This window comes from Heptranchias perlo, chromosome 21 (genome assembly GCF_035084215.1).
Source record: "Heptranchias perlo isolate sHepPer1 chromosome 21, sHepPer1.hap1, whole genome shotgun sequence".
NCBI classification, from domain to species: Eukaryota; Metazoa; Chordata; class Chondrichthyes; order Hexanchiformes; family Hexanchidae; genus Heptranchias; species Heptranchias perlo.
In genome coordinates this window covers 21,537,497-21,561,395 of record NC_090345.1, presented here as the reverse complement: position 1 = coordinate 21,561,395, position 23,899 = coordinate 21,537,497, and the positions used below count along the sequence as shown (strand labels likewise).

At 42.3% G+C, this 23,899-nt stretch overlaps 1 protein-coding gene and 1 long non-coding RNA gene across 3 annotated transcripts in view; one reads left to right on the top strand and one right to left on the bottom strand.

The window, feature by feature from the left end:
* Nucleotides 1-798: 798 nt before the first annotated feature.
* Nucleotides 799-23,899, top strand: part of LOC137340041 (phospholipid phosphatase 4-like) — a 212,649-nt gene continuing 189,548 nt past the window's right edge. Inside the window, exon 1 of the mRNA XM_068002251.1 lies at nt 799-1,149. Coding sequence (XP_067858352.1) covers nt 1,058-1,149 — 92 coding nt within the window. The 5' untranslated portion in view covers nt 799-1,057. The remainder of the gene's footprint in view (nt 1,150-23,899) is intronic.
* Nucleotides 20,504-23,899, bottom strand: part of LOC137340042 (uncharacterized) — a 116,407-nt gene continuing 113,011 nt past the window's right edge. For both annotated transcript variants that reach the window (XR_010966686.1, XR_010966685.1), the window contains one exon: nt 20,504-22,122. This is a non-coding gene — a long non-coding RNA (uncharacterized lncRNA). The remainder of the gene's footprint in view (nt 22,123-23,899) is intronic.

The window sequence follows — 23,899 nt, the reverse complement described above, 5'->3', positions numbered from 1 at the left end:
ATAGACTGGATATTTTCCTGGTGTGATAAACTCGACTTGATATAAAAGGTCCAGTCTGTCCTTTTATCAACATTTCTGTGCATTGAAATCTTTAGTAGCCATAAACTTTTTTGATGTAAGCTGAATTTCAGAAACAAAAGAGATCAAAGATTATCCTTTCTCCAACAGCTCCACTTCTAACCAAAGAGCTGTGTCGGAATTCAGGAATTTTCCAGCTAACACAGCAAAATGTGAAAACCTAAAAGCAAAAAAAAAATCAAGCCGTGAAGCCTATATGAATTTCAAACGATATGTTCGTGGTAACAGGCAGGGACCGTCGTCTTGCACTCTCTTGGCATTTTATTCTTGCTTTGTTGCAAAAAAAACCTCTTTCCTCCCGAAGAAATTCACAGAAATGACCCTCGTGTTAAAATAAATAAAACATATCCTGAATTGAGCAGGGAGGGGGAGGAGGGGTCAGATTATTTATGATATGAGATCTTGGTTAACTAATTGGGCAAACGTGCCATTCGCCAGTAGTGAGGGTGTTTAAATATGAGAACCTATTTCTTGGATTGTACTTGTCTGCGGAATGTCGTGTCCCTGCCTTAAATAAGCAGAGCCACAGCCTTTGCGATGTTCTGGTTTCAAGGAGATCGGCGCGTTACTTACAAACTCCAGCCTCTTCCGAGAGCAGTCTCGCTTTAAGGTGGTAATTGAGCTGGAGACAAGCATCACCTGGGTCTGCGAGCCCGCCGTACGAAAAGCAGGTTTCCCCCCACCCCAGACTCACCTGATCAATCGCGTACAATAACGTTGCGGGATGAGTTTTCCGAAGACAGAAGGGGCAGGAATTCAGCGCGAACAGCGCTTGCGATGCTCGACTTGGTGAGGCGGCTACTGGTTTGCCGAGCCCACTGCCTCGGGCACCCATCCTCCCTGAACTGAAGTCCAGTGACATTTGACGCAAGCTCTCAGCCCCTTGAAACTGCCACCGTTCAATTCTCCACGGGCAAACTTCTCCCTTTCATTGGGAGATACCTCAAGTTATTTACAAAAATAAATCGCCACTTCAGTCATGCAGCTGTCTCCTAAGGAACCACAGAGGAAGACCATGAGGGATCTGGCCATAGAGGTCGGCGTGAGAGTTTTCCTCTTTGGAGTTTTTGTGTAAGTGGAACTGTATTAGCTTTTATTTCTAAAGCAAGCTCAACTGTCAGCATTCTAATTCCAAGGTGTGTAAGTAGTGCTTTTATTCCCCCTCAAAATTACACCCATTGTATTGTCTTATCCATTTTGTGTATTTTCTGGTCCATGTATTTTGCTTTCTACATTTCAGTGGTTGTGGCTGTTTCTACTTTTGTTCTCCCCGCCTCCAATTCATCACCCTCCATTGCTTTTCCATTTTCTCAGGATCATTAACCACAAACTCAACCTCGCTGATCTTTACTTTCAGTACGTCTTCACCTTAAGATCTGGCTACTTAATGCTCCACGGTTGGAAGTGAGAGTCGGTGTCTGCGACTGGATACCTCTAACCTCCCTCCCTCCCCCGGCTTTAAACTGGGAGGCAGGCTGTTGTGTAGCAACTGCATTCTGCAAAACGTGCTGAAGGGACAGCTGCCGACCGACTCTGCATTTTTTTTTAGCTCCTATGACACATTTTGCTGATGGAAGCTGTGAAAAGTGATTCTTTAAAAATAAAATCCCGTTTGGTGACTAGATTGTATTGCTTTCTGATAAAAGCAGTAATTACTTACTTGGTAACTGTGATAGTTAATGTTTTCTCCTGTCATTTTAAGCCACCATCTTTTACATGTCATTGGTACAGGTGCTTGGGGGGCCTTCCAGCATCATTCACTTGTAGGTTTGTAAAAAGATAAATTGTCACAGTTTGTCTTGGGCATTGAGTAAGTTGCAATGCATAGAAATCCTAATGGCAGCAGTAAGGATTAGTGTGATTAATAGATTAATAGTGTGATTAATAAGTTTCATTGACAGTTCTGTAGGTGTAATATACTTTGGGGACTGTCTCATTTATAGTCTGTCGGCTACAAAGTATGATGTGTGGTGCCTCACATCTGTTGATCAGCAGCCAAATTTCAATCACAGTAAATACTTATTTAATAAAGATAATTAGTATCATTATTCATGCAAATTACCTCTAAAGTAAAGTGTGTTTTCATTCTCATATTTGTTCCACCATAACAGTAGATTTAAACTAATTTCAAACTCTCTTGAGTGGGGAATTGCTTGAGAAGAATTATTTTTGCTCTGAGTCTTTTGTTTTTCAGCAAATTATTCATCTAACGGGTTTAATATCTAGCAGTACTACTCCCTCATCAGGTATAATGTAGAATGCAATTAGTGCAGCTGCAGCTTGCAGATGTAGAGCATTGCCTTAAAACATCCCACAGGAAAAGAAATGCACAGTGCTCCGAATACAGAGGAAATACGACTGTGTGAGAAAGATGAAAAATGGAATTTAATGCTGGTGGTGCCTCCTATTGGGGGTTTCCTGTTACTGGTGGAGGCTATTCTATGCAGGGAAGCATGAAAGCGTATGTATTCTGTACTTGAGACTTTCAGCATACTGTATTACCCTTTCACATTAGATTTGAGTGCTTCACCATACTATCGCCCCCTTTCAGACCTTCAACATACCACACTACCCTTTCACTTTAGATTTGAGTGCTCCAGCATACAGCACAGCCCTTTTCACCTTTTGGATTTGAGAGCTTCAAATTACTGCACCACCTTTTCACATTAGATTTGGGTGCTTCAGCACACTACGTCACCCCTTCACATTAGATTTGGGTGCTTCAGCACACTACACCACCCTTATACATTAGATTTGGGTGCTTCAGCACACTACGTCACCCCTTCACATTAGATTTGGGTGCTTCAGCACACTACACCACCCTTATACATTAGATTTGGGTGCTTCAGCACACTGCACCACTTATTCACATTAGATTTGGGTACTTGAACATACTGTGTTATCCTTTCACATTAAGATTTTGGTGCTTCAACAAACCATACTGCCCTTTAACGTTATGGCTTTGAGTGCTTCAATATACCGTACCACCCTTTTTAACATTGGGTTTGAGTGTTTCGACTCACATAGCACCTACATTTTTTTTCTTGCATATTAACCATTTTGGTCCTGACTGCCCATTCCAGCCTCCAAAATACTCCTGTTTTATCACTACTTATGCAGACTGGCAAGTGTGAAAATATTTTTTCATATCACGGGCCTTAATCAACTCTGCACCTGTGATTTTTAAAAAAACTTGACAAAAATATTTTTTGAAGCCTAGAAAATATGACAAGTATAAGAAATAGAAATGGTAATAGATTTTTTGAAATAGATATTTTAAATTTCTACATATGAAATTGGCTGTAGCTCCAACTATGTCGGTCAGCTTCACAAGGAAAAATAAAGATTCTATTTATATCATACAAATTCTTAAATCTTTGTACTCATGAATATTATATTCTAACACCCAAGTGGTCTCAACAATAAAGAGATAGAACTTTTACTGACATTATGATGATTCAGTAAACGTCCTTAGATAGTTTCATTTGGTTTTTAGGTCTAAAACAAAAGCTTTGTAAAATAATTGCACTTATGGAACAACATGCTGTGAGTGCTATAAATAAATATTGAATGTCTCTGTGCACCAGTTTTATCTGCACATTTGAGAAGAACCATAACTGACTTATCATTTTGTCACTTGTGAGTTACACAGTCAACCTGGCTGATGGAAATAAAAACTGTAATACTAGAGGAGGCATTTGCAGCCTATGAATGGAACTAGAAAAACTGAGAACCACAAAACATAATAATTTAGTGCAACCCCAGAATAAACAAAAAAAGGTTGTGTGATATGTTGTATGGTGCTGAAATACTGTAGTACTGACATCCTCAGAGCGTTAAAGGTAAGCCTTGGCTCAGTGATAGCACGCTTGCCTCTAAGTCAGAGGTCATCAGTTTAAGCCTCACCTCAGGGACTTGAGCACATAATCTAGGCTGACACTTCAGTGCAGTACTGAGGGAGTGCTGCATTTTTGGAGGTGCTGTCTTTTGGATGAGATGTTAAACTGAGGTTCCGTTTGCATTCTCAGGTGGACAGGAAAGATTTCATGGCACTATTTGAAGAGCAGGGGAGCTCTTCTGGTGTCCTGACCAATATTTATATCTCAACCAATATTACTAAAACAGATTATCTGGTCATTATCTCATTGCTGTTTGTGGAACCTTGCTGTGCACAAATTGGCCGCTGCATTACCCTACATTACAACAGTGACTACATTTCAAAAGTACTTCATTGGCTATGAGGTACTTTGGGATGTCCTGAGGTTGTGAAAAGTGCTATATAAATGCAAGTTTGGTGGGGTGGTGGGGGTTGCTGAAATATTTTTTAAAAATGTCATGCATGTTTACCATTTGTTACATGTGCATTGCTAATTTATAGTTATAGTTACATAAGATCTCAAAGGATTTCAATGCATTAAGAGGGCAGAGAATTGAGCTTAAGTGAAGTACATTAGTTTCAGAACATCAGTTGTGAATCCATGTTCTTCTCAATTAATACCAATTATTCTCAGTAATATCAGTAATATTACTGTCAAAATGTGTTCAAATTTCTGAACTAAAAAAGAAACAATTTTACAAAAATGTCCTTTTTGCCTTTGGTGACAATTGTAAATATATTTTACGAGTTATTTTTCCCTGCTTGGCCAAATTCAAGCAGTCACAAGTCATAAAAACAAGTTCATATAAATTAAACCAGCCAATAATTTAATGTTTTATGTTCAGATTCATAATATGTAGCAGGAACAAGACAGTGAGTACAACATTCAGTGTTTAAATTTATTAGATTTTTAATTCTGACTTTATAGTCAGATTTAATATCTACAATATATTTTTTATATTTATATTCAATTATTTTCATTAATATTTTACTTAATATATTTGTTAAATGGAACACAATAGAATAAGATCTTCCATTGTAGCTCATCCTTTCTTCGGGGATCAGGTTAGTTTCTGTATCATACACATTTTATTTGTTCACAGCCCTTTCTTATAAGTGCTGGATAGAGGGCAGAGAACTACTGTCCAATGAATGAATAATCACAGAATGATGAAAATACACACTAAGATTTAAAATAAAATCCAAGGAAGATGCCACCAAAGAAATAGGTCAATGATTCACCAAGAACTTAAAATTTACCATGATTTTTAGAAGGTGCTCGCCTCAAACATATTTTTTGATGATAACCTTATTTCAATATTTATAATATACTGGGCAATGCACATAAATAACAACTATTATAGAGCAAAGTGACAGATTCAGCACCTACATCTTTTCAACTTGTCATTTGATTCTTTTGTGTTTCCAGGAGAGAATTCTACTCTACTTAAGTCACTGCTTTCTCAAAGGTGCTAAATATCCCTTGAACTTTCACTCATTGGAACATTTGCCCAGCTATGCCGAATATTGCTTTGCTATGTTCAGTGAGGCAAAGGAAAATGGTACAAGTTGCAGTGAACCATAAAGGTGCAATGGCAGTGTTTTAATACTAAATATGGTCATGCATAATAGCACATGAATTAGAGATGGAAAATTCATGTGAGACATTAAAGAGGAAATCAGAATTTAAAATGTGAGATGTCATACTTCTGCATTTCTTTGTGTTCCTTTTTAATACCTATTGTCCCAAATTATACCATCTTATCCTATTGATTCAAAGTCACTTTTTTGCTTGAAAAAATGTAAGTTAAGTAGTTCAAGTTAAACAATTTAATAAAGCAATACAGGGGGTGTTTTTTTTTGCATAATTTTAATTTAAATTAACAGGTAATTTGAATTAAGCAACTTTAATTAACAGGAGTAGAATGTATAGAATATAAGAAAAGGCTGTTCAAGATGCAGAGAGGCATTGAGCAGGATGCCCAGCAGGTAACTGTGCCAACAGTTTCATCCACAATTGATTATATTCAGTTCAAAAGTTATTTCATGAATATGGGAACTGCATATAAACATGGTACAAAATTCTGGTATCCCATCCATGTAACATTCATTTTTATGATTTTGAAGTCACAAAATTCTTGACATGACAATTTAAAGATAGCGTATACTTTGAAGCCTGATCTCCATATTGTGGTATCATATACATTAACAGTGGAAGCAAATTGCATTTGAGGTAAAATCACTTAACAATTAGGATAACACCAAATAAAAAGTGTTCTAAGAATTTTGCATCAAACTTTAGGGGTTAGAATAATAATTTTTCATTTAATTTACATCTCTGCCACAGTGTCCTAATGGTGCATTATATAAATGCACATCAGTGTTCTACATAGGACTTTTATTTTTCTGGAAAGTGAATATGCAACTTAAAAATATTAAATATAAAACTGTCATACTGTATCAAAATAGTTTGACCAGGCTGCTATGTTGAAACTGTTACCGTTGTCAAAAAAGTTAGCATCTATAGGGCCAGATATTGCTGCAATGGCGCATCACGCAGCGAGTGACGTTAATAGGACTTTTTACCTCACCGTTCAGATCACATTATATTTGTGCCGCAAGTTGCTGGAACCTCAAAGCAATAATGGTGCAGTGAGGTCAGTGTCACATCTGGACCTGATGACCGTCGTACCCAATGGAATACCTCCAAAAAAAATTAAAAACAACAAGCAGAAGAAGAGGACATTGTAATCCTGTTGAGTTTGGGAATTATTGTTTTGGTTCTTGCGAAGTTAATGAGTGAATGGCAGGGTAGGTGTGCGAAATGTACAAACGTTCTTGACTCATGAAGTATAGAACCAATGGCCCTATCCATCATGATCAGGAACAATGGAACTGCTTTTATACGATCATAGGAATTGCTGGATGAAAAAAGACTAAGGTCCGTCTAGTTCGCCTTCTACCGTCCTGGTAGTCACATGATACAATGATAATGGATTTGTTGACTAATCATAACAATCAATCTCTATCAATTAGTCTACAACAGACCCAGAAAATACACGAGTAAAACCCCAGTGGTGGAGAGCTTTGGGAACCATAGGTCCTAAGTCACCTTTTTCCTCCCAAGCATGTTACACTTACCACATCATGTCTCAAATTACTCATATACTGTATCCCAAAATTATTTTCTGAAAGAAATCTATCTCATTTGCATTTCTGAGTATCAAAACAGCTTTGCATTCTGAAAATTATTGCCTTCTAACACTAACAGGAGTATGGATGGCAAGACAGATAAAAAGTTTTAAAAATCTATAAGAACAATTCAACTACCTGCTGGAGTGAGACTCCACAGCTTCATTGTTCCCTTTCTGGGCCTCCAAGTTTGAGTGTCATGTTAGGACCATAAATCGCATCATTAATGGGGACCTTACGACATGAATTACCAGGCCTAAATGGCTGTGGCGAGATTAATTCGTATTAACGGCGTAAATGCAGCAATTTCATGACACAAACTTAATTTCAGTGGTGAGACTCAAGGCAAGCTTGTAATTTTTGGGTTTTGGCAAGGCTAATGGCAGAGCGGCGCAAATCGTCCAACAATTTGTGGAGAACTCATGGCATATCTCCTCACCGCAAATTGCTGGAATTTTTACAAACTGATAATGGCAAGCGTTGTTAACTCACCATTATTTTTCCAGAAATTTCTGGCCCAACATCTTTATCTGTGCTGCATTTCAAAACATTCTTGAGGGGGAGAGGACTGCCAATGAGGGGCTGAGCACACGCAGTGCCTCCTGTGTAAATCGGGATTGTCTCTGCCAACGTTCAGCCTTTTCCTGTTACAGTTGCTCACTCCACAGCTGAATTAATAACCTTTCTGTCGTATTTCCAGTTAGGCGGCTTGTTGACCGCTTCAGAAGCAGCAGAGGATCATTATTGCAGGGGCATCACAATTGGCTGGTATTTGTTACTTACTGCTAACAAAATCTTTTTCACAGGAATTGCATATTACAAAATCAACTGTGTTTTGATTAACAGTTCAGATATATGAGAAAAATATAGGGGTAATCAAGAAAAAAGGAAAACTATAGAGTTTTGCTTCCTTAAGAATCTATGGTTACCAAGATAGGCTATTTTCATAACAAAATGACTTGCGCATGTGGTGTACATTAAAGGGGCAATTTTAGCTCATCCTGCTCGGTGGGAACAGGGGAGCGCGCTGTTAAAATCGCTACAGAGTACTTACCGCCTCGTCCCGCTGGCCGCCATTTTAGCCACACATCTTTTTTATTTGGTTGAGGCGCCCACCAGGAACAGGCAGGAAACTCAAGAGCGCTTGCAAATCGGGATCCTATGATATTAGGACACTGACATCATAGGACCCCGATTTGCAGGTATTCTCAAGTCCCCTGCTTGTCTCTGGTGGGTATCTTGACTGAATAGAAAAGCTATGTGGTAAAACTTAACGGGATTTGTCTCTCTGAATCACGGGAGGCACTATTTAAAGAAGCACTCACCAAGGCTTCTTCGACAGCACCTCCCAAACCCGCGACCTCTACCACCTAGAAGGACAAGAGCAGCAGGCACATGGGAACAACACCACCTGCACGTTCCCCTCCAAGTCACACACCATTCCGACTTGGAAATATATCGCCGTTCCTTCATCGTCGCTGGGTCAAAATCCTGGAACTCCCTTCCTAACAGCACTGTGGGAGAACCGTCACCACACGGACTGCAGCGGTTTACGAAGGCGGCTCACCACCACCTTCTCAAGGACAATTAGGGATGGACAATAAATGCCGGTCTCGCCAGCGACGCCCACATCCCATGAACAAATAAAAAAAAGTAATAGGACCTGTGCGCTACTGTGGTGTTTGGATTGCCAGGAGAGTTTCCAACTTCTACATTGCATCTTTCTGAGATTTTTTGCCTTACTTACCCTCATTAAACTCTCATAGCTTGCCTTGGGTGTCATTATAACCACTTTGATTTGGATCTGTCAGACCAAACTGATCTATCAACAAAATTTATATACAAATAAAATGGTACACTATAACAAAAGCAAAAACGCAGACAGGATACTAAACAATACATGTGAAGAACTAGAATCAGTTCACAAAGGTGTAATATATCCTTTTCAGAAAGAAAGAACTTGCATTTGTATAACACCTTTCACAACTTCAGGACATCTAAAAAGTGCTTTACAGAAGTGTCGTTACTGTTGTAATGTAGGGAAACACGACAGCAATGAGATAATGACCAGATGATCTGTTTTAGTTGATGTTGGTTGAGGGATAAATATAGGCCAGGGAAACGCCCCAGCTCTTCTTCAAATAGTGCCATGGGATCTTTTACGTACACCTGTAAGTGAAAACAGGGCCTCGGTTTAGTGACCCATCCGAAAGGCAGCATTTCCAACAGTGCTGCACTCCCTCAGTGCTGCACGGAAGTGTCAGCCTAGATTATATACTCAAGGCCCTGGGGTGAGTCTTGAACCCATGACCTTCTGACTCAGAAGCAAGAATGCCATCACAGAGGCAAGGCTGACAGCTATTTACAGTTTCTATGACTAAATTAACTGAGCCTCTCAATATTTTATAGAGTCTACAGTCTTGAATAGTATCAGGATGAAATGTTGATGTGGAATACATGAGCCTTAAGTGCCCATTAAACATGACGTAGTTTTGTGTTGTTTAGTATCTTGCCTAAGTACTTTTCTTCTGTGATTGTGCACTAGAACTGCTGATCTTTAAAAAATTCAATTGTCTTGTACATCCTTTGAAGAGAATGTTGTCAGTCAATCGTGATTAATGTAACACTGATATGAAAATGATTACATGGAATGCTAAGGGAACATTAAACACACATTGTCTGAAGCTACAGTCCTTACAGTATACAATTCAATTCACACCTAGATCAAAGCATCTTTATCTTAATTTATTCCCGATCAAAAGGAATTTCTCCCCTCTTGTAGCCTCACTGACACCTGTCTTCTATTTTGTAAGGAATCTTACAACACCAGGTTATAGTCCAACAAATTTATTTTAAAATCACAAGCTTTCGGAGATTATCCCCTTCGTCAGATGAATGAGTGAAAAGGTTCTCAAATCGCATATCTTATACTATGCTGGGACAGCATCACACCAATCAAAAGGTGTCGTTGTTATTCAAACAGGCCAGTCACGGAGAACAGCACGTCCCAGTACACTGGATATACATTGTGTCAATTACACAGACAGGCAGATTTGTATACAGCAAAGGAGCAGCTTCCATTTTCAATGCCACCTATTTGAAATTATATCAAACTAAAGACAGAAATTCCTATTTTGTCACAACAGAGACTAATGAAATGCCAGAAATTGAAGTGGAGATGCCGGTGATGGACTGGGGTTGACAATTGTAAACAATTTTACAACACCAAGTTATAGTCCAGCAATTTTATTTTAAATTCACAAGCTTTCGGAGGCTTCCTCCTTCCTCAGGTGAACGATGTCGAAATGAAATCCTCGAAATGAAATCGCATTTATAATTCACAGAACAATGCTTGGTGATTACAGACAGTTTTTTCAACTGCCCGTTGCCAAGGCAATCAGTGTGCAGACAGACAGGTGTTACCTGCAAGGTCTCAGAATATACAAATCACCAAAAAAAACAACAAACAAAAAAAAAACAGAGATAGAGAGGTAGAAACATAGAAAAGACAGCAACTGACCCGTTATATTAAAAACAGATAACATTTGTTCGCTGGTGGGGTAACGTGTAGCGTGACATGAACCCAAGATCCCGGTTGAGGCCGTCCTCATGGGTGCGGAACTTGGCTATCAATTTCTGCTCGACGATTTTGCGTTGTCGTGTGTCTCGAAGGCCGCCTTGGAGTACGCTTACCCGAAGGTCGGTGGCTGAATGTCCATGACTGCTGAAGTGTTCCCCGACTGGGAGGGAACCCTCCTGTTTGCCGATTGTTGCGCGGTGTCCGTTCATCCGTTGTCGCAGCGTCTGCATGGTCTCGCCAATGTTCCATGCTCTGGGGCATCCTTTCCTGCAACGTATGAGGTAGACAACGTTGGCCGAGTCACAGGAGTATGAACCATGCACCTGGTGGGTGGTGTCCTCTCGTGTGATGGTGGTATCTGTGTCGATGATCTGGCATGTCTTGCAGAGGTTACCGTGGCAGGGTTGTGTGGTGTCGTGGACGCTGTTCTCTTGAAAGCTGGGTAATTTGCTGCGAACGATGGTCTGTTTGAGGTTGGGTGGCTGTTTAAAGGCGAGTAGTGGAGGTGTGGGGATGGCCATAGCGAGGTGTTCGTCGTCATTGATGACATGTTGAAGGCTGCGGAGAACATGGCGTAGTTTCTCCGCTCCGGGGAAGTACTGGACGACAAAGGGTACTCTGTTGGTTGCGTCCCGTGTTAGTCTCCTGAGGAGGTCTATGCGATTTTTTGCTGTGGCCCGTCGGAACTGTCGATCGATGAGTCGAGCGTCATATCCCGTTCTTACTAGGGCGTCTTTCAGCGTCTGTAGGTGTCCATCGCGTTCCTCCTCATCTGAGCAGACCCTGTGTATTCGCAGGGCCTGTCCATAGGGGATGGCCTCTTTGACGTGGTTAGGGTGGAAGCTGGAAAAGTGGAGCATCGTGAGGTTGTCTGTGGGCTTGCGGTAGGGTGAGGTGCTGAGGTGCCCGTCTTTGATGGAGATTCGTGTGTCCAAGAAAGAAACTGATTCTGAGGAGTAGTCCATGGTGAGCTTGATGGTGGGATGGAACTTGTTGATGTTGTCGTGTAGTCTCTTTAGTGAGTCCTTGCTGTGGGTCCATAGAAAGAAAATGTCGTCGATGTATCTGGTGTATAGTGTTGGTTGGAGGTCTTGTGCAGTGAAGAAGTCCTGCTCGAACTTGTGCATGAAAATGTTGACGTATTGGGGTGCGAATTTGGTCCCCATGGCTGTTCCATGTGTTTGGGTAAAGAACTGGTTATCGAAGGTGAAGACATTGTGATCCAGGATGAAGCGGATGAGTTGTAGGATGGTGTCTGGAGATTGGCTGTTGTTGGTGTTGAGTATTGATGCTGTCGCAGCGATGCCGTCATCGTGGGGGATACTGGTGTATAGTGCCGAGACGTCCATCGTGGTGAGAAGTGTTCCTGGTTCAACTGGTCCGTGGGTACTGAGTTTTTGTAGGAAGTCTGTAGTGTCGCGACAGAAGCTGGGGGTTCCCTGTACGATGGGTTTCAGGATGCCCTCGATGTATCCAGAGAGGTTCTCACACAGGGTTCCGTTGCCTGATACGATAGGACGTCCAGGTGTGTTGGCTTTGTGTATCTTTGGGAGGCAGTAGAAGTCTCCCACGCGGGGAGTACGTGGGATGAGAGTGCGTAGGATGCTTTGAAGGTCTGGATCGAAGGTCTTGATCAGTTTGTTGAGCTGGTGGGTGTGTTCTTTGGTCGGATCTGCGGGTAACCGTCTGTAATGTTCCTGGTTGTCCAGTTGTCGGTATGCTTCTTTGCAATAGTCCGTTCTGTTCTGTATGACTATGGCTCCTCCTTTGTCCGCTGGTTTGATGACGATGTTGCGGTTGGTCTTGAGAGCGTTGATGGCGTTGCGTTGTGCTCGGGTGACATTCTGGACTGTCTTCTGAGTGCGGCTGATGAATTTGGCATTGACGCATTTCCTGACAGCTTGAGCATACATGTCCAGCTGAGGGCAGCGACCCTCTGGAGGAGTCCAGTTTGACTCTTTCCTCTTCGGTTGCTGTACCGCGGATCCCTCTGTCTGCTGTTCTGGATCGTCGATTGTCTCATTGGGTTCGCTGCTGAAATTTTGTGGTTTGTGGTAGAATTCCCGGAGCCTCATTCTCCTGATGAATTCCGAGCACAACGCAACGCCATCAACGCTCTCAAGACCAACCGCAACATCGTCATCAAACCAGCGGACAAAGGAGGAGCCATAGTCATACAGAACAGAACGGACTATTGCAAAGAAGCATACCGACAACTGGACAACCAGGAACACTACAGACGGTTACCCGCAGACCCGACCAAAGAACACACCCACCAGCTCAACAAACTGATCAAGACCTTCGATCCAGACCTTCAAAGCATCCTACGCACTCTCATCCCACGTGGGAGACTTCTACTGCCTCCCAAAGATACACAAAGCCAACACACCCGGACGTCCTATCGTATCAGGCAACGGAACCCTGTGTGAGAACCTCTCTGGATACATCGAGGGCATCCTGAAACCCATCGTACAGGGAACCCCCAGCTTCTGTCGCGACACTACAGACTTCCTACAAAAACTCAGTACCCACGGACCAGTTGAACCAGGAACACTTCTCACCACGATGGACGTCTCGGCACTCTACACCAGTATCCCCCACGATGACGGCATCGCTGCGACAGCATCAATACTCAACACCAACAACAGCCAATCTCCAGACACCATCCTACAACTCATCCACTTCATCCTGGATCACAATGTCTTCACCTTCAATAACCAGTTCTTTACCCAAACACATGGAACAGCCATGGGGACCAAATTCGCACCCCAATACGCCAACATTTTCATGCACAAGTTCGAGCAGGACTTCTTCACTGCACAAGACCTCCAACCAACACTATACACCAGATACATCGACGACATTTTCTTTCTATGGACCCACGGCAAGGAATCACTAAAGAAACTACACGACAACATCAACAAGTTCCATCCCACCATCAAGCTCACCATGGACTACTCCTCAGAATCAGTTTCTTTCTTGGACACACGAATCTCCATCAAAGACGGGCACCTCAGCACCTCACTCTACCGCAAGCCCACAGACAACCTCACGATGCTCCACTTTTCCAGCTTCCACCCTAACCACGTCAAAGAGGCCATCCCCTATGGACAGGCCCTGCGAATACACAGGGACTGCTCAGATGAGGAGGAACGCGATGGACACCTACAGACGCTGAAAGACGCCCTAGTAAGAACGGGATATGACGCTCGACTCATCGATCGACAGTTCCGACGGGCCACAGCAAAAAATCGCATAGACCTCCTCAGGAGACTAACACGGGACGCAACCAACAGAGTACCCTTTGTCGTCCAGTACTTCCCCGGAACGGAGAAACTATGCCATGTTCTCCGCAGCCTTCAACATGTCATCAATGACGACGAACACCTCACTATGGCCATCCCCACACCTCCACTACTCGCCTTTAAACAGCCACCCAACCTCAAACAGACCATCGTTCGCAGCAAATTACCTAGCTTTCAAGAGAACAGCGTCCACGACACCACACAACCCTGCCACGGTAACCTCTGCAAGACATGCCAGATCATCGACACAGATACCACCATCACACGAGAGGACACCACCCACCAGGTGCATGGTTCATACTCCTGTGACTCGGCCAACGTTGTCTACCTCATACGTTGCAGGAAAGGATGCCCCAGAGCATGGTACATTGGTGAGACCATGCAGACGCTGCGACAACGGATGAACGGACACCGCGCAACAATCGCCAAACAGGAGGGTTCCCTCCCAGTCGGGGAACACTTCAGCAGTCATGGACATTCAGCCACCGACCTTCGGGTAAGCGTACTCCAAGGCGGCCTTCGAGACACACGACAACGCAAAATCGTCGAGCAGAAATTGATAGCCAAGTTCCGCACCCATGAGGACGGCCTCAACCGGGATCTTGGGTTCATGTCACGCTACACGTTACCCCACCAGCGAACAAATGTTATCTGTTTTTAATATAACGGGTCAGTTACTGTCTTTTCTATGTTTCTACCTCTCTATCTCTGTTTTTTTTTTTGTTTGTTGTTTTTTTTGGTGATTTGTATATTCTGAGACCTTGCAGGTAACACCTGTCTGTCTGCACACTGATTGCCTTGGCAACGGGCAGTTGAAAAAACTGTCTGTAATCACCAAGCATTATTCTGTGAATTATAAATGCGATTTCATTTCGAGGATTTCATTTCGACATCGTTCACCTGAGGAAGGAGGAAGCCTCCGAAAGCTTGTGAATTTAAAATAAAATTGCTGGACTATAACTTGGTGTTGTAAAATTGTTTAGAAATTGAAGAGAGAAGGACCACTAATTGTCAGCATTGTGGAAAACTGCAGTATGGGGAGATCTCAGTGGCAGTGACAGGAGATGACAGGCCCCTGTCAGTCCCCTTTCCCCTTCCAAGTCATAGTCCCTTTTCCCTACATTCTCCCTTATCTCCTAAATCATGGGTACCACTCTGCCTCCTCTCCTACCCCATAACCCAGACTCACCCTGAGCCTCAGCCCTGGTGTGCAATTTCTGCCCAAGCCTACCATTCCCACACCTGTCCACCCATTCCCAGGACCCAGCCTTAGTTTGAGCCTTTCCCTTAATCTGCAATCATTGTCCAGGCCTATTTACGCACATCATGCCCCAACATCTGTCCTACTGTCCCAAAACTTGGTTCCCACACACCTCAAGTCATAGACCGGTTTCACCACAGGCCTCGGCCCTGCTCTGCAGCCTCCATATAGACCTGCCTTCACTACAACTTAGCTTAAAGTCTCAATTCCACAACCAATGCCACAAGAGATCCACTAAAAGTATTAAAAATCTTGTCTGTGTGTTTTCAATCTGTAATAGTATAAAGTTGTTCATTGATCAATGCTGACCATGTAACATCACAGACCAATCCAAATATTGGTCCATGTGAGGCCATGGATGAATCAGATTGTCCTGGGAGCAAGTTTCCAATTTATTTTTGGACTTCATGATAGCTCTCCATTCCATCCTCCATTAACTCTCTATCCTCGGCACTCTACTTGGACTCCCTCCTTTCCTCCGGGTCCACTCCACTCCTCCCATGGAGGTGCTCCGTGAGTGCTTCCCCTCTTGTTCTCTTGCACCACTTGAGCTCACCTGAGTGCTTTGGCTCAGTTCCTTCCTCCCGTTGATACCTGGCTCAAATGCTACAGCCTCCACTCTCTACACCTGCCAACAAAAGCTTCCTGCCTGAAATTTTCAGTCCTGCACCTCACTTCTCAGGAGTGCAGCAACAGCCTCTGGCCTCTACGCTCCCTTTTCTGCACCTGGTTCCCTGAAGTTGGGATTATAAGCAATGTCACAGGAGAGCCACTAGATTATTTAAATGTGATTCAGATTCAGTTTTAGTCTGGATGTGCAGTCTGGCTGCATGATCAGCATTTCAAATCTAATGAATGCAAAACCCATTCAATGACTAATACATTTTACACCATTGGAAACAATACAATATATCTACATATGGGTGGTAATTTGATTGAAAGTAGTGCCAACACTAATTTAATTCAACTTACCTTAATTTAAACAGATGTTAGATCAGAACTGATGCACTAAAATAATTAGATTGATGTCATTGAATCATCTTCATTGAGTCAAATTATCCCCAATTTGCAAGAGCACTCATATAAACTAAAATAAATATGTTTGAAATGTATGCATTGATCAAGAATTTTGTCACAAACTTTATGTGGAATGAATTTAAAAAAGAGTGTGGCTTTAGAGAAAAGTACTCATACCTCCTAATGTATTCTGCATCATTATTTAGTAGCTGCCTCCTTTCTTTGCAAAGAAACTCTTAGTTGAAAGGCTCATATGTAGAAGTGAAAATGAAGCAGCTGTGTCCTGATGATGTTAGGCCCCTAAGGGGACTTTCATGGAGTATGGCCACTAGTTGGCATTGGCATGCACATAATTGGTCTTTTTGCAGGCTGGTTGGGAGGCACCTTTTTCTTTGGAACATAATCTTTGCCGAATTTTTACTTTGATCACAGCAAAATTTAAGTGCAACTATTTTCAATTAGCCTACATATAGGCCAATTACAATGCCAGCTGGTGAACGAAGGGCAGGTCGGGGTGGGGGGGTGGTGGGTGCTCCGATAAGAGATGTGGTAAGTACTCGCACAGTTACCTTCTCCCTTAAACCTCATCAAAGGTGTGTTCAATGCAAGTTTAAGCCATTGAGTCTGATTTTAGATTTACACTTTGTAGCATCAGTAATGCAACACTAAGAGCTCAATTTTGAGCTTGATCACAATGATTTTCATAGGACTTGGCGTCATGTCTTGCAATTTTAATATTTAAGTCATCAATAACAGACTATCCACTATGGTTCATCCATTTTCAACCGTAACATTCCCTCTGACAACCTTAAGAACTCTGTCCCGTCAGAGTCAGGGGCGCTTCTTTTTTGTCTATTTTGTAATTTTAAAAAATACATATTTATGGCACAAAACAGTCACTGAAATGGCACTTACTTCAATGTTAGGAGAATACTCCAGAGTTAGGCCCTATAGTGGCCTTATCCATGAATATTCTTTTGAAAAATATTCATCCGTAACCATGTATTTATTTTTTTTAACTCCAATCGGAAATATATTTCAGAACTCACCAAGCAGTAGCTGGCCTCCCATCAGAAATGCCACCTTCACTGCTTTTCTGAAGCTAGGCAATGAAGCATAATATTTCTTTACTTAGCCTTGGCTGTCTGCAGTCCCAATAGCCACTGCTTTTAAAACAAAAGCGAGATATAGATTTTTCAGGTGAATACTCCATGATAAAGCTATTGTAGCACCATATCATGCAGTACTCCTCTAAAGTGATGCTGTTGCAATAGCAAGAAAAATATGAAATAGCTTTTGGTGTGAATTCAGCTTTGCGTGCTTGTCTAGCCCAGACTTTAACAGATCCTGCTCTCTCCAAAGTATTCTTAATATGGAGAGTAAAAATAAACCTATTTATTTAGCTTTCCAACAGCGCTGAACATATATATCTTGTAAGTGCAGTTTAGAGGCACTATAAATAGAATAAAATCATACCAATGTATTACATGCAGTAGTAATGGTTACAAAAATATTTGATTTTTTTTTGTTCTCATCATCGTGAATGGAATTTATACACTCTCCAGTAAATTAACTGACATTGTGCTTCCCCAGGGAGCCGTGCCCTCAAGCACAGCTCCCTGCTGAGACTGTGGTATTGGTGAATTAGCTAGTAAGTATTAATTGTAACCTGCCTCTAACCTGCTCGAATAACTTGCCTTTGCAATATGCCTATATCTCAAAGAAAAGCACCCGCTACTGCAGTATTACATTTTTATTTCTTACACTAGCCTGTCACTGTCACAATGTGGAGATGCCGGTGATGGACTGGGGTTGACAATTGTAAACAATTTTACAACACCAAGTTATAGTCCAATGATTTTATTTGAAATCTACAAGCTTTCGGAGGCTTCCTCCTTCCTCAGGTAAATGTCAGGAATTCCTCGAAGCCTACGCATTTATAAATCAGAGAACAATACATGGTGATTACAGACTGCCCCTGCAACTGCCCGTTGCCAAGGCAATCACCGTGTTCAGACAGAGAGGTGTCACCTACAGAACCCCCGAATATACATTCAACAAAAAAAACAAACAGGAAAAAAACAGAGAGAGAGAGAGGCAGAAACATCCGGAAGGCAGAGAAAACCAGCAAATGACCCGTTATATTAAAAACAGATAGCTTTTGTTCGCTGGTGGGCTTATGTGTAGCGTGACATGAACCCAAGATCCCGGTTGAGGCCGTTCTCATGGGTGCGGAACTTGGCTATCAATTTCTGCTCGACAATTTTGCGTTGTCGTGTGTCTCGAAGGCCGCCTTGGAGTACGCTTACCCGAAGGTCGGTGGCTGAATGTCCCTGACTGCTGAAGTGTTCCCCGACTGGGAGGGAACCCTCCTGTTTGGCGATTGTTGCGCGGTGTCCGTTCATCCGTTGTCGCAGTGTCTGCATGGTCTCGCCAATGTACCATGCTCTGGGGCATCCTTTCCTGCAACGTATGAGGTAGACAACGTTGGCCGAGTCACAGGAGTATGAACCATGCACCTGGTGGGTGGTGTCCTCTCGTGTGATGGTGGTACCTGTGTCGATGATCTGGCATGTCTTGCAGAGGTTACCGTGGCAGGGTTGTGTGGTGTCGTGGACGCTGTTCTCTTGAAAGCTAGGTAATTTGCTGCGAACGATGGTCTGTTTGAGGTTGGGTGGCTGTTTAAAGGCGAGTAGTGGAGGTGTGGGGATGGCCATAGCGAGGTGTTCGTCGTCATTGATGACATGTTGAAGGCTGCGGAGAACATGGCGTAGTTTCTCCGCTCCGGGGAAGTACTGGACGACGAAGGGTACTCTGTTGGTTGCGTCCCGTGTTAGTCTTCTGAGGAGGTCTATGCGATTTTTCGCTGTGGCCCGTCGGAACTGTCGATCGATGTGTCGAGCGTCATATCCCGTTCTTACCAGGGCGTCTTTCAGAGTCTGTAGGTGTCCATCCCGTTCCTCCTCGTCTGAGCAGACCCTGTGTATTCGCAGGGCCTGTCCATAGGGGATTACATTTTTATTTCTTACACTAGCCTGTCACTGTCACAAGTCACTGAGGAAACAAACTGGATAAACTGGATCTCCACTGATTCCCTGGGGCTTTTGGCAGTCTCCCACCAGAGTTGGCAGGAGACTGGCGAAATCCCCATGCAATTTCAGGACCTATTTCAAGTTGTGCCTTCCCTGGAATACCGTTTCACCTTCCTTACTTTCAAATTCTCCCAAACGCATGAAGCTACACCTCCTCCTCTTCTGTCTATTCTATCATCTGGAACATCCTATAAAGCTGCACTTTGAATTAGTATCCATTTTCTGTCTGTAATGTTTTTTTTAAACTGGAACATTACCTGCTGAGTCAGGTGGAACAGGCAAGATATATTCATGTGATGAAGTACAAGTGGTTGTCAATGTACAGGACCTGTTGCAGAAGTCAGTGACTCTTGTCAGTTAATGAGATGCACTAGTCTCAGGAATTTGTATCCATAGGTCTTGCGTCTCATTCTTCATTACAGTATTTAGCAAAATATCTTAACAATGTGTATTTCCTTGCTTTTTTGGTGCATACGAGGTGAAATACAGAAATACTGTAAGGAAAATTTGTGTCATCTACAGGAAACCTCTGATCATGATCTGGGAATACAAATATGGGTCCAGTCCTTTGTAATGTAGCAAGGGTTCACATGGCTCAAACTCCTTCATAAAGGACAACCATATCTAATTCCCGTCTGCCTGGTTTGTGGGGAGAGAGAAGATATTAATCTTATTCCTCTTGGTTGTGTGTTTGTGTGTGTCTAGTTACTTTAGGCCCAATTCCTGGTGATCTAGTGGGGAAATGTTTGGCCCCTAGCTGTGGTTCAGGTGTAGGGATGCTCTAATCTGAAAGTTTGAATTTTATCTGTTTATTCCTGCTGCATAACCTCAAGTAATTTTGCATTAACACACGCTTTGCTAGATGTTAAATTCACACATGCCCAGAAATTGGACCATTTCTATAAAGTTGTAGAATAATAGAGTTTTTGATTCATCCGGTCAGTAAAAAGTGGAATACTTGAGTACCAAAATAATTGGTTCATATAGCTGCACTTATAATGCTGTAGAGATATTATTTTATTGAGATTCTTTTATTCCTTCTCCAGTTTATTGAAGCATTAAGAGAAATGCAAGATATAAAATACATTGTTTATGCTTTGGAAACATAGTGCAGTTATAAAATATTCAAGAAGAATTTTATCATTTAAATTTGGTTAATAATACATTTATTATACAGATGTTGGCAGCAGTTGCAAGTCATGGTAATAAAGTGTTGATGTAAGAGTTACAGACATAACAGAAATTGTGTTAAAATGGCAAAAGTTATTATTATTATTATGGGGGCATTATTATAGTCAAGGTCGATTCTATAAAACAAGCGATGATGGTTTGAAGGTCTATTGTTTCAGGAAAAGGTGTTTGGCAAACATTTAAATTTCTAAATGCATAACTCAATTATGTAATTTTTTTGCAACATCACACCACTTTTTTGTGACACCATTGTATCACAAAGTATGCCTGGATCTTTACTTCTTCCCTTTCCCCATAGGAAAACAGTTCGCCAAACAGTTCTTCATGAAGAAACTATCCCTTTTACTGTATAGCCCCGAGGGTCAATGGTCATTTTATTATACCCTAGGATTTAAATTTCAGACATGCACATGGGGCCTCAAGCAGGTGTTAGGCCCCTTATTTATTATGCAAAGGGCCTAATGCCCTGAGCACCATGCATTGGTGCAGTCATGCCCAGCAGCATGCTGTAGATGGAGGAGTCTCATGTGGAGGAGTGCACCAGCTGCATGAATGCAGCCTTGCATGATGGTTTTTCAATATTCTAGTCCACCATGGAGCTTGTGACATCTCCAGGGACATGTACCGTGGAGTCCTCTAAGCCAGATGCCATAAAACCAGTCAGTAGTTTGCCCATGAATGTTCAGAATGCTGCCATGGAAACCTGGGATTCTGGATTGAATAGGTCATCCATGTGCTGAAGGTTAAATAATGTGGCTGATGTGGCCAGTGGTACCTTGGCTGACCCAGAGCCATAGAATGTAAGGACTGTTATGGTCTTCACTGCCACTGACATGGTCATGCCTGTGGAAGAGTTTGGCTGCAGGTCACTTTGCAGCATGTGGCACAGTTCAGTCACAGCCTCCCTTGTGAATTGTAGCCTGCACAAGCACTGCTTTACTGATAGCTGTCGGTAAGTGTGTCATGGTTCGTAAATGCAGATGCAAGGATGCTGGCAGGTGGGCACAAAGTGCTTCTGCTACACCTTGATGTACCTTATATCCCTCTGATGTTCATCCTTCCTAAAAACATAAATCCAGGGGAACTCCCAAGACGATTTCTGTGGGGAAACCCATTGCGGTTATAATAGAAGTTGGGCTAAAAATGTCACTGGCCCAATAGCTGTCACAAGAATAACTGAACACACAAGTGAAATGAAAGGAAACAAAAACAGATGGAAAAATGACATCCAGATGTAAATTCTACTTGCATTCTTCAGACAGGGCTTTTCAATATCACTTCTGCCAAAAGCTTTAGCTCTTAAAACTGTGGATACCCACTTTATATGAACATGATGAAAAAGCGCTATCCCGATGGGAATGTCAGGAAGATGCATGAAAGGCATCAAACATATGCAATGTCTTAAACTCCTGGGCTCCATTGGCAGCAGAAGAAAATACTGGCAGAAAATTGAATAGGGTACTCCATGGACAGAGAACTGACTTCATGGCTCTTCACCCTGATTTCCAGTTGTTTTCATCAATTTACACCTGTTTTGGGGGCAAAAATCAATCAAAAGCCTCTAGATTTATGTATGATAGGTTTTTCATTAGCATACTATGCGACAGTCCACACTTATTATGTCTTTGATCATTGATGATTAACACTTAAAATTGTATAAAAACTGTGGGATGCTTCTGTAGGTTTTAATTCTGGCAAAGGCTCCAAACTCCATGTCTGGGATTCGTGTCCTCCATTTCGAAATTGCATCTTGAAGGTTTATGAAAAATTGTTTCATCTAAAGTCCTGTTGTTTGTCACATTCCATTCTAAACAGGATATATTAACCCTTTATGAATTGATTCCAATTTTATTGTTTTTAAATATTATGGTCCAGGAATTCCTCTGGCAGGAAGCCCGAGGAAGCCCCAGGAGAATGGCAGAGACCTGATTACACCGGGTCTCCACCATTTCTAGGAGTTTCCATAGTGTCTTGTAAGGGGTGGAATAGTTTATCTTTCCCTTTCATGTAAACGATGGGCCAGGTATAGGGACTCCCTAAACTGGGAGTTCACTCGCCTGGACCTGGGAGGGTCCCAGGGTTTCAGTGGTGGCCAATACACCCAGTGAGATGAGGCATACTGGCCTCCATACGGCACATGTGAGCCCCATGGGTCAGATTGCATTTAGATTGGCCCATTGCTCAGAAGGCCAATCGGAAGTGTGCCAGGGTCTAAAGCCCTGGGTAACCTTCCCTCCAGGCCAGAACAAGGCCAGAGTTTCTGGCAGGATGGGATAGACAGGTGCCAGAGGCACAACTGAAATTGTGCTTGTGCCTAATTACCCCATGATAATGAGGTTCTCCCCACAGACCAGACAAACTTTGGGGAGGCCAGTGCTTGAGGCACAGTCAGGCCAATCCCCGTGTAACCGCTGGGATTACAACCCAAGCAAATTTGTGGTCAATGTTGTTTCAGTAATCTTTGGCCTCTGGTATTTGATTTGTAAATAAATCTGACCAAGTAGTTTTAGCCTGTACTCATTGGGCTGTTGGAATGGTACTTTCTGCCTTTTGGAAGAGAAAAGACAACATAGTAGGCGTCCTATTTGATCTCTGGTGAACAATATTCCACAATTAGGGGTTAATTGTTAAAACATGGCTATGCTAACCCACACACATCATGCATAAAGAAAGGTGAGAGAGAGAAACTAAGAAATTATAGACCTGTTAGTCTTACATCTGTTGTGAGGAAGTTATTGGAATCTATAACTAAGGGCAGAGCGACTGAGCACTTAAGAGAAATTTGAGCTGATTAGAGAGAGCCAACATGGATTTGTAAAGGGTAGGTCATGTCTAACGAACCTAATTGAATTTTTTGAGGCAGTAACTAAAGTAGCAGGACAGGGGAATGTCTATGGATGTAGTTTATATTGACTTCCAGAAGACATTCGATAAGGTTCCACATAAGAGACTGTTAGCTAAAATTAAAGCTCATGGAATTTAAGGTAAATTATTGACTTAGGAGATTGGTTAGCAGGTAGAAGACAGAGAACAGGGATAATGGGTATGTACTCGAATTGGCAGGTCGTGATTCGTGGTGTTCCACAAGGATCTGTTCTGGGGCCTCAACTATTTGCTATATTTATTAATGACTTAGATAACACAATGGAGAGCCATATATCCTAGTTTGCTGATGACACAAAGATTGATGGCATGATAAGTAGTGTAGACGGGAGCATAACATTATAAAGAGATATTGGTAGATTAAGTGAGTGGGCAAAACTGTGGCAGATGGATTTCAGTGCAGTATAGATCCGAGTATATCTT